General features: G+C 38.5%; 2 protein-coding genes across 2 annotated transcripts in view; both read left to right on the forward strand.

Annotated features, from left to right (window-relative positions):
• Positions 1–4,116, forward strand: part of si:dkey-234i14.2 (uncharacterized) — a 40,742-nt gene extending 36,626 nt beyond the window's left edge. The window contains exons 7-8 of the mRNA XM_033967505.2: positions 2,481–2,558; positions 3,483–4,116. Coding sequence (XP_033823396.1) covers positions 2,481–2,519 — 39 coding nt within the window. The 3' untranslated portion in view covers positions 2,520–2,558; positions 3,483–4,116. The remainder of the gene's footprint in view (positions 1–2,480; positions 2,559–3,482) is intronic.
• A 4,667-nt stretch (positions 4,117–8,783) lies between these two features.
• Positions 8,784–11,499, forward strand: urahb (urate (5-hydroxyiso-) hydrolase b). Its single transcript, XM_055222672.1, has 4 exons — positions 8,784–8,806; positions 9,958–10,142; positions 10,697–10,832; positions 11,392–11,499. Exons 2-4 carry the CDS (start codon positions 10,009–10,011, stop codon positions 11,479–11,481), a joined length of 360 nt encoding a protein of 119 aa, XP_055078647.1. The 5' UTR covers positions 8,784–8,806; positions 9,958–10,008; the 3' UTR covers positions 11,482–11,499.
• Positions 11,500–11,780: the final 281 nt, after the last annotated feature.

The raw sequence follows: 11,780 nt of genomic DNA on the forward strand, positions 1-11,780 counted from the left end.
AACTTTTGAGCCAGAAAATTGAGTAAAATAAAAGCATGTTTTTTTTTCCATTTTGGTTATGTTTATTGCATTGAAAAACTCAGTCGGTCTACATCTCCAAAGCTCAGAATGCTCTGTTCCACCTTATGATGTCATGAAGTGCTAGTTTTCAATTTAATAGCTACGTTTTACCTTTAGCTCAGTAGAGATTTATTAAAGGTGTATGGAGTTTGATTTTAAAAACACAGTGGAGCACTTCCTGTATTACCACATGACATCACAAGGTGGAACAGAGTTTTTTCTATTTGATAGAAAAACTCAGCCCAAATATGTAGGATTTGCGTTAAACATTTGTGAATGATGTATATTTTTGATGAGGAAAACATTATAACATAGATCAGAAAATAGCATAATATAGGCCCTTTAAACTGATTTATCTCCATGGAGAAAGTTCAGAAGTATGGTTTTAACTTTCTGTTTCCATGGAACCATGCAGGTGCCATTCCACCACCAGAATGTTGCATACTGTACCTTTAAAGATGCTCTGTACCAGTACTTCTTTGTACATAGTAGTTTTTTACAAGATTGTCATTGCCACGTCCTCTTTTTGTCAACGAATCAATACACAGGGAACTATTGCAACCACAATAAACAGATAGCAGCTTTGCATTCTATCAGAAATGTGCTAAAATATATTTGTATCCTTGCTGCGCAAAGACAACTGCATTCTTATATGTTTGTGGCACAAAACTATGAAATCTGTTTGAAAAAGGTATGGAGGATCAAAGAGAATTTTTTCTGTAATTACTGACAATATACTTTTAAGTGCACCATATTAGTTTTCCAAGTTAACCCAATTCAGTGTTGTCACGATACCAATAACTCAGTTTTGATACAAGTAAGAAACAGGCTTCATGCTCATTACCATGGTATCAAAATATTGATACCACAATTTTTAGATTGCTTTTTTTCAGCACAAAATAACAGTTTGTTTATTACACTGGATCTTTATATTAGTTCAAGCTCAAGACGGTTATAAAGCTAAACTAGTTTGTCCTGTTTATGTAATTTGTTCACTATTGATGCTTGTTCATATGCTTTTTTCATCAGTTTCATCAGTGTTTCAATAAATCAGAAATTCACACAATTTTCTTCAATATACAAAAATATGACATCAAATTGCATCTAAACTTCCTACTACCAGACCAAAACTGCATTGCCACGCTGCCCTCTACTGGTCATGTTTCTAATAATGTCTCCGGCCAACAGCAGGCACACTTTTATTTGTCTATTTAACAACATGCTTCCTGTTTATTGTTTAAGGAACATTTTTCATAAACTTTAATATGGATTTCCATTAGGCCCAGTCACTGTATTGCTGTAGCCTAGATATTGAGCAGACCACCCAGGCGTACACGCAGTGTGCAGAGAACAGACTGGCTCTATAGGAAGAGGCTGGGGGGTTGTACCTGACTAACAGAGCAAAACTGTCTCATTCATTTGTGTAAGGCCCAAGGAAAAGCGAGAGGCAAAAGTTGGTAATTACTGCTGTAGAAAGAGCAGTAAGAGGTTTCAAAAGGCAAATCAACCATAACAAAGATTACAGAGATTATTGATAAGAAAATGGCTGCAGTGTTGTGTGATTATATTTTTGGTAATCAATTGATACTTTGCAGTTGATGTCATCAACATTCCCTGGGGTGTGACGCTAACTGTTGGCACTAATGTGTCTGAGGTTGTGTGAGCTTTGGTTTACCACAATCTGATCAGAAATAACTGACTTGGCTGGAACTACAAGTGATTTATGTTGTTAAACAAGTCTCTCTCACATAAAATTACAGTCACTAGCTAACTAGCATTAGCCAACAGTTTTTCAGTTACTCTCACCCTTTTTGTTTGTTGCTTGTCATGAACACAGGACTCACTGATCACAGGATCCAGAATACAGTATGTGTGGTTTAAATCCATTTTGGATTTTTTTCTTGAGTTGAGTTGTGCATTGTGTCACCATGGTAACTTCTGAACATTCTGCCATAGACATACATGCAGAACACTTCCAGTGTGGTGTCACTGCAAAGTATCAATAGGTTGTGTTCATGTGACATTGCAAGATACTATAGTTTAAAATTAAGGCGGAGGACAGGTCAATTGTGTAGTAGAATTTGATGTTTAACTGTCAGGCTGCAGATCTGTTGACCTGGTAAAACGGGTACAAAGTTCAACATAAATAAACAAACGTGAAATTATTTTTTCACAGTAGCTTCAGAATGTAGTGCCAATATTCAACCCAAAAGTCAGTTTGAAGGACTTAGCCACTAGGCCTAAATGTTTCACAGTATGGCATTCAACATATCTATCTCCCTGGAGACAAGCAAGTAATGCCACCAAGGCTTGTAAAATATAATAATGATGGAATTCATATGGTATCTTTACAAGTCTGTGATAGTTAAGTTACTCTATCCACCGTTGCAGTGATAATCTATATGTTTGTATGTTTTCAGATACCACAGCATTCTTCGGATCCTGAAGACACCCTGTGATACTGGAGAACAAGTATGGACTCCAATCCAGTCAATACAGTAAGCCCCATCTGACAATATGTGTATAGGCCACTGACACTCAACAACTCTCTAATTCAACAAAAGGTTTTATCTCTATGGGTTCTGTGTTTTCAGTGATAAGAACAGCTAAGTACAAAAATCTGCAGTCTTAACAGAATACAATCATTTGCTTAAAGTAATTCAGCAATAAGTGGATTTTTTAGTGGAGATAAGACTTGGAGTTATCTGTTGGATACTTATTTGTCTAAAACTGGTCCTGTAAGCCATTTTGTGCAGACGTTTTATTGTTTCTATATATTGTCTCTAGCTGAAATCCAGTACTTAAGAGTAACATAGCTCTCAGACTTACAAAAAAAAAAGTTATTATTTTCAAATTAGGGATGGACAGTATCTCTGTGCAAATTTCAATATTGATGATGTATCGGTATCGGGAAAAATCCCCAATAGGAGCAATGAAGCTAATGATCATAAAAAGTACTGTTGTGCCAGAGAAGTACATTTAGTTAAATTTACAAAAGTTACTTCAAATTATGTGCCTTGACATGAGTTGTTAAAATATTGACGATGACATCTGCAAATATCAGGTATCAGCCACAACAGAAAGACAAATACTGGATATCAGTATCAACTGAAGATATCCATATGCAAAATTTCTATTTCAAATCACAACCTAAATTTAGGACAAAATGTTAGTTTTAATTTAGTTTTTAGCCATTTTACCACAAATTTGAGTTGAATTTGAATGAGTTAATTTTTTACATTTTTCAAAGTAAAATATAAATTTTCTTTTATTCTGTCAGTCATTTAATTTAATGTATTGTATCTGTATTGATACACTATAAAAACATTTGCATTGTTAACATTATTTGAACATTAATTTGGTTTCATGCAAATGTACAAAGTAATGAACCAAATTTTTTTTTTGTCCGTTTCTGTCCACAGAAAACCATCCAAGCTGTCTACGAATATTTTAAGGACATCATCACTTGCAATCAACTGTTATCATCTCATTTCAGCTCACAGCCGAAATCTCAGAGGGATTTTCCAAACTAGACACAGTTCAACCCTGTATGACAAGCCTGTTTTTCCTATGGCAGTGCGGTTGTGCTAATAGAGTGACAAAGGCAGCAGCTGTATCCTTATCTGTCTAGTTTATTCTCATCAGCCTCTGTCATTACAACCAAACATCTGTGGAAAACTGCATTATGATTCTGTAAGGTACATGCACTGTTTTATGGTACAGTGTCCAAGCTACGCTAATTCACAAAGGAAATCAGTCATAAATGGACTATATTGACTGCTCACAATTTCCTGGTCATCCCATTTTATTTAGTATTATGGGATATGGGGAAATTATGAATCATGATTGGAATGGGTTTGCTCATAAATAATGTTTTGACAATGGGTGAAAGTACCATCTGGCAGCTCTATATGTACATGTGCTGAGCTCCCGGTACTGACAGGAATAATTATGCAGATGATGAAGAAAGATTATGAAGATGCTGTTCTCATTATGTCGAATGAGGTTAAAAACATTTAAAGGAGCACTGTGCAGCTCTGGAGGGGAGTCCGCTTCCTGCCCCTCTCCATGGAAATGTTCCACAGTAGTGCATTTAAAGTGGGGTTAAAACCTAAGCTCCACCCACAACGACATTAGTACCTGGGGGACTAAAGAAAAGAGTGAGCGGAGAAGAGGGGCAACTGTCAACACATAATACATGGATTAGTAGCAAAAAAAAAAAAAAAAAAAAAAAAAGAAGTGGTAGCATTTAGTTCCACTTTAACTTTTCTATTGTATTTCTATAGAAATACCACCAGATCATATTATAAGTATAATATAATTAATAATAATAATATAATTATAGATACACCTATAATTAAATAAATGGAATATAGACAGGTTTAATGCCATACTGTGGATCTTCTCCATGGAGACAAGCATATTAAGGATCCCTCACCAGAAAGTGACATAGTGCACTTTTAAGGCTATGTTAATCAACCACAAATATAACACAATGAGATCTAATTGGAACAATTTTTATAGGCAACATATTCTATCATTGATGTATGATCAGATCACTAGAATAATCAGTTTACACAATAATTTGATTTGGTGTGTTTACATGGGCTGGTGGTATGTGTGAGTTCATCAATGGATTTTAAATTAACTGTTGTACTTGTAAGACAAAGTACAATGAATTTTAAAATAACTCTTTCAGTCTTTTCTGTATTTGTCCTTTTTTGCACATTTGTTTCTTATCAAAACCAGCACAGGTGTGAACATAAAGAAGAAATCAGATTACTCACATCAGTTACTGTTTACATGTGTTCTCCACGTTAAACCAGGAGTAAGGAACATGCATGGTTCAACTACTAGAAGTCCTCTCACTCGAATATATCTAATCGCCAACCAACATGGAAGGACACAAGAAAATTAGCTGCTAGCATGGTACAAAGTGCATTTGAACTCAATGAAATAATCTTTCTTGTCGGGCGGTGGAAGGAATACTTTGAGGATCTCCTCAATCCCACTGTCACGTCTTCCGAGGAGGAAGCAGAAACTGGGGACCCAGAGGCGGACTCGTCCATCACCCTGGCTGAAGTCACTGAGGTGGTTGGCAAGCTCCTCGGTGGCAAGGCTCCGGGGGTGGATGAGATCCGTCCTGAGTACCTCAAGTCTCTGGATGTTGTGGGACTGTCTTGGCTGACACGTCTCTGCAACATCGCGTGGCGGTCGGGGACAGTACCTGTGGAATGGCAGACCGGGGTGGTGGTCCCTCTGTATAAAAAAGGGGGACCGGAGGGTGTGTTCCAATTACAGGGGAATCACACTCCTCAGCCTTCCCGGTAAGGTCTATTCCAGGGTGCTGGAGAGGAGAATCCGACCGATAGTCGAACCTCGGATTCAGGAGGAGCAGTGTGGTTTTCGTCCTGGTCGTGGAACACTGGACCAGCTCTATACTCTCCATCGGGTCCTCGAGGGCTCATGGGAGTATGCCCAACCAGTCCACATGTGTTTTGTGGATCTGGAGAAGGCATTCGACCGTGTCCCTCGTGGTGTCCTTTGGGGGGTGCTCTGGGAGTATGGGGTCCGGGGCTCTTTGCTAAGGGCTGTCCGGTCCCTGTATGACCGGAGCAGGAGCTGTGTTCGCATTGCCGGCAGTAAGTCAGACCTGTTCCCAGTGCATGTTGGACTCCGCCAGGGCTGCCCTTTGTCACCGGTTCTGTTCATTATTTATGGACAGAATTTCTAGGCGCAGTCAGGGGCCGGAGGGGGCCTGGTTTGGGAACCACAGGATTTCATCTCTGCTGTTTGCAGATGATGTTGTCCTGATGGCTTCTTCGAGCCAGGACCTGCAGCAGGCACTGGGGCGGTTTGCAGCCGAGTGTGAAGCGGCTGGGATGAGAATCAGCTCCTCCAAATCCGAGGCCATGGTTCTCGACCGGAAAAAGGTGGTTTGCTCTCTCCGGGTGGGTGGTGAGTCTCTGCCCCAAGTGGAGGAGTTCAAGTATCTCGGGGTCTTGTTCACGAGTGAGGGAAGGATGGAGCGTGAGATTGACAGGCGGATCGGTTCAGCGTCTGCAGTGATGCGGTCGCTGTATTGGTCCGTTGTGGTAAAGAAGGAGCTGAGCCGGAAGGCGAAGCTCTCGATTTACCGGTCAATCTACGTTCCTACCCTCACCTATGGTCATGAGCTTTGGGTAATGACCGAAAGGACAAGATCGCGGATACAAGCGGCTGAAATGGGCTTCCTCCGCAGAGTGGCCGGGCGCACCCTTAGGGATAGGGTGAGGAGCTCAGTCACACGGGAGGAGCTCGGAGTAGAGCCGCTGCTCCTACACGTTGAGAGGAACCAGCTGAGGTGGCTCGGGCATCTGCTCAGGATGCCTCCTGGACGCCTCCCTAGGGAGGTGTTCTGGGCATGTCCCACCGGGAGGAGGCCCCGGGGAAGACCCAGGACACGCTGGAGGGACTATGTCTCTCGGCTGGCCTGGGAACGCCTTGGGGTCCCACCGGAGGAGCTGGAGGACGTGTCCGGGGTGAGGGAAGTCTGGGAGTCCCTGCTTAGACTGCTGCCCCCGCGACCCGGCCCCGGATAAGCGGAAGAAAATGGATGGATGGATGGAAATAATCTGGGACAGAAAGTGGTGTATATACTAAGATAAAGTACAAAAAGACATAGTCTCTTTTGCTTAATGTGCAATAACTTTTTTGTTATTTGCAATCCTTTATTATTGCTTTGCATGATTACTACACAGTATGGCATTAAACGTATCTATTGCCATGGAGAAAAGTAGGCGACACCACCAGGACAAATTACAGGTCATATCTGATTTGAGGTGAGCCGCTTTTCAAGGTATTTTTGAGCAACAACTATAATTGGATACACGCTAGACAGATAAGTTTAGTACCATACTGTGGAACATTGGAACATTCCGAACAAAATAATACCATCTCCACTATAGCGCACCTTTACATTCACTTGACCGCTATACTAGCGAGGAGAAAGGAGTCAAACCCACAACCTCTTTGCTGTGAGGTTGCAGGGCTAACATTCTGCTGCCATAAACACATACTAAGCCATTTTCTTTGACCTGTAGCAAACAAAACAACTGTATAGAGTATTGTCTTTATTTGTTTATTTTTTTGAGAAAGTACTGCACAAAATGTAAATATGCTTATGTAAAATATTACACTAAATTATAACCATGTACAGTAGAATTTCTTTTTATGACAAACTAAATGTAATAACTTAGTACCTGTAGATTACAAATTAGAAAGGTCAGTTATGAATCAGCTTGTGGCTTCTTCTGTATTGTCCCTGGTATTAAATTGAATGTAATAATTTTATGTAAAGATGTGGTTAGAAGTGATTAAAATATTTTGTACAAAACTTTAGTGGAGTTGTGACTAAGTATCAAAGATGTCAAGGATCTACGGGAGCCCTGCTGGGGCAATTTAGGTGAGGATGACTTAACTACAAATCTCTTCACTTTGCTAAAATGTGACATTACTAAATGGAAAATAAAGCTGTAGACCTGCATATTTACATAATGTCAAAGTTATTTCTGTTTTACGAGTACAATTATCTTTATACTCTAGTGACTAATTGTAGGTGTTGGGGTAGGACCAAGTTGTATTGGTAGAATTAGGAATTGAAATATTAGTAATATTTGCCATGAGTTATATTAAATAACAGCATAATTGTGGTAATTGTGGTAAAAGAAGAAAAAGCTTAAAAATAAACACAGTTTCTGAGTACTGTACTTGAGTTTATTCAGACATTCACCTTGCCTGTCTGCTCTTTAGAAATAAAAGTCCTTTTTTGCACACAGTACACTACAAAGGCTTATTTAATCATTTACTACTTAACAATTAGTGGCCCAGTAAATCTGTTTAATCTGTCCAAAACAGTGTTGGGTGTAACTTATTACAAATACTTTACTATAATGGGATTGCAATTTTAAATTTAGGGTAATTGATTACTACAAATACCTTTAAACAGGGAGGATGAGTTAACTGTCCTATATTATCCATAAGAGGCTGGTGAGCTTGTGGTCATGTTGGAATGTTCATCAAAAACGTACCTGGAGGTAGGTTTTGTTTCATTCACACATGTTTGAGTAATACTTCATTATTAGTCTGTCTACATCTCCAAATCTCAAAATGCTCTGTTCCCCCGTGTGATGTCATGAAGCGGTAGCTGTAAAGTTGTAACAGCTACCTTTTACTTTTTGTTTAGAGAGATTTAAAATTCCAGAGCTGAAACTATCCAAATGATTCTAGCGACGGTGTATGAAGTTTAAAAACACAGTGGAGCACTTACTGTATGACATGACACATAACATCACAAGGTTGAACAAGGTGGATTGTTTTCTGTTTGAGAGAAAAATTCTCCTAAACCTAAATATGCAGGGTTTGTGTGTTAAATGTGTGAATGAAACACAACAACAACAACTCTAGGTATGTTTTGATGAGGAAACAATATTATAACATAGATCAGATATTCCTTCATTCATATTTTACTAATGTGCAATGTTTACTGGTAATAATCCAGATGTCTTCCCCACCACTGTTCCTAAATCACCAGGTCACATGCTTCGCCCTCCTGTAATGAGTTTACACAGACTTTGCCTCATGGGTCATGCTTACCTTCAGATTGACACTGTTGCATGATGGGAAAAGGGGGCAGGTCTGGTTGATACACACAGCTGGTTGGATGAGTCTTCGAATGTTTTCTGCAGAGTGGAGGCTCAACACACAGGTACGGTGTTTTGTACTTTTATTTTCATAGACTGGTGTTTTCATTTAGAAGTATTGGTGTCCACAGGTAGAGGTGTTGAGTAACTTTTTAAAGAAATTGTACTTTTCAGTGTACCTTTCTAGCAGCATGCTTTTATCCTTATTTGATATGATATTTTTATTGAAACAACAGTACTCTTGCTTGAGTAAAAATTGCGGTTCCTCTTCCAAAGAAATAAAAGATTTATGTTAACATTATGAAATGACTATGTTTCTATATTTTTGCAGTCAGTCCTTTGAAAATGTCAGATTTTCTGCATTATTTAATATTTTATCCCTCCAATGACACTAACCTCCAATTATAAATCAGATTTTATGTCTTGACAGTTACTCTTTAAGTTCTTACTTGAGTAATAGTTTTCCCAAATACTTCTTTACTCTTGCTTCAGTATTTTCTCGTAACCACTTTTCACTTCTACTTGAGCAATATTATTTTGAAGTAGCGTTACTCTTACTTGACCAAAATATGCAAACTGTGTGATTTAGAATAACAAAAGATGTGAACAAACATGTGTACCCACGTGGGACTACTTGTACTTTTACACGTCATTTGTGAGTTACAACTATTACGAAAAAATACTGACATGACTACGATATTCATACTACAATTTCTCACAAATTATTTTATTAATGCAAAGAAATTAATCAAATAGTACTCTCTCAAATTTTCCTGGGCTAAAAATTTTGTTTTCCTTATAACCTAGTAGTGTCTATGGCATATTTTGTTGCTATATCAGTAGAATCAACCATTTAGTTAATACGTTATCTATGTGGTGGTTTTACTAGTTTGAATAGCAAGGGATAATAGCACACAAAATACTATCCCAAACTCTGACAACATTTCTGCTTTTAGGTAAACTACCAATGATCTTGAACACATATTATGCAAAATGGCCTTTCATGTCATAAACGCTGGTTCCAGTAATCCTAAGTAGAACATCCTTTGCCTCTGAGCCTCACTCCATTTGAAATTTCCTGGGCCTGTGACGCCAAAGATAGAAGTCCTACATAGTTTTTAAGTCCTTAAATCATCACCAGAATCGCTTTGAGCATTTCTGCCACCAAATCTATTTAGTTTAATTGTTTTCGCTGTGTTCTTTAATGCTTTCCCAGGTGAAGCTGAACTTAGAAGTTGCAGTAGGTTACGGTAGGCAGGAGGGGGTGATGTCCGGAGCAGAGAGCAGCCCTCTGACCACTCACGTGCTCAACATCGCAGAGGGGGCCCCGGCCACTCGAATGGCCCTAAGTCTGCACCGGTTGGACCACAACACCAAGATCTGGAACATGCTCACTGTTGGGTGGGGCTTTTTACAACCTCTGAAAGTAGTAGTAGTAGTATTGGCCTACCATCAACACCATCAGTATAGTAGTAAAAGTAGTACTTGTAGAAATAGTACAGCAGTAGTAGTTGTAGTAGTAATAATGGATGTACCAGCAGTAGCAATAATAGCAGCAGTAGTAGTAGGCCAGTAGTAGGAAGTTGTTGTATTACAATGTTATTCACTACATTAATCATTTGTAAAAAAGTATTGAGTGGTACTATTCAAAAACCTATGGCCTAGTCAAGTCTCAAATAATCATCAATGAATAATATCTCCACCACAAGATTATAGATTCTCTTAATTCGATTACTAAATAACTGGATCTAGTCAATAATGGAAATTATCAGGTTAAACATTTGTGTATTTGTGTATCTTGTGGATATTTCATGGGAAAATACAACATAATCAATAGTAAAATCTATCTTTTGCCCCCCATCTGAGAATATGAAATCATCACATTATAGAATCTGAAAACCACCAATAGATTTCACGTGCAGTTACATCATTTTGCGTGTGTGTGTCTGTGTCAGGACTACAAACACAGATGGTCGGTGTCCAGGGCTCATCTCCAGAGCAGGCTTCACTCCAGGGACATACAAACTGCGCTTTGAGACGGGACAGTACTGGGACAGCCTGGGACAGACCGCCTTCTACCCCTATGTGGAGGTCAGCAGCTCCATTCAAAACTAACCACCCATTTGTACGTTATAGAATATTATGACTTTAGCATGATTATCTAGGTCAAGGTTCTTAAATTGTGTACCTTCCCCTGGTGTCTAGCCTTTGACTACAACCTATAAGAAAAATAGGCTACATTAGCCTATTATTTATTTCTGTATTTATTTTAATCAGTAGTAGTAGTATAGTAGGCCTATATATTGGGCAAATACTACAATATACAGTGGCTGACAATTTAGTTTTAGTCCAGATTTTCTGTAAAATTTCTAGTTGTGGTTGTTATTGTTTGTTTGGTTAATAGGGAAAGGCTTGTGGCACTATTTAATTTTTTTTTTTTTTTTTTTTTTATCTAGGCCTATTTTCCAAATTTATTATTATTATTATTTTTTTTTAATCACTATCACTATGACTATGTTTAAGGTAAAATGAATCTATAGGCTGTATGGAGAACTATAGCAATACCCATCCTAATACAATAGTCTGTTTACAACTATATAGGGCATGGGACATAGAATACAATGTCATATGAACATATTTCTTTTATTAGGTTGTTTTCACCTTCAAGGAGCCAGACCAGAGATTTCATATCCCTCTTCTCCTGAGCCGCTTTTCCTACAGCACATACAGAGGTAGCTGAGGCAAACCAGCTTATTCAGTATTAGCCTACAAATAAAGCATAGGTTGTGATTTTTGTGGTTTGATTATGTTCAACACAAAAAATTACAATAGCAAGAGCAAAAAGGCATGTATTAAGGCTAGAGTGGATTGATGCCCAAGTGAAAGGACCAGGAACCCTGATACTATGAATACTTTTTTTATGCAATTACAAATGACAAATTAAGTATTTGTTGATAAAAAAAAATCTCTCAATAGGTCAAATTTGCTCTTGTCCACGAATTGTGTCAAGTTCAATCATGGACGTATAATAAAAAGATT

The sequence above is a fragment of the Periophthalmus magnuspinnatus genome, chromosome 6, assembly GCF_009829125.3.
Source record: "Periophthalmus magnuspinnatus isolate fPerMag1 chromosome 6, fPerMag1.2.pri, whole genome shotgun sequence".
NCBI lineage: Eukaryota > Metazoa > Chordata > Actinopteri > Gobiiformes > Gobiidae > Periophthalmus > Periophthalmus magnuspinnatus.

Coding starts and splice junctions, on each gene's coding strand:
- urahb (XM_055222672.1), top strand. CDS start 10,009: ATGTCCGGAGCAGAGAGCAGCCCTCTGACCACTCACGTGCTCAACATC. Junction 10,143..10,696: donor TGGAACATGCTCACTGTTGG/GTGGGGCTTTTT, acceptor TGTCTGTGTCAG/GACTACAAACACAGATGGTC. Junction 10,833..11,391: donor CCTTCTACCCCTATGTGGAG/GTCAGCAGCTCC, acceptor TTCTTTTATTAG/GTTGTTTTCACCTTCAAGGA.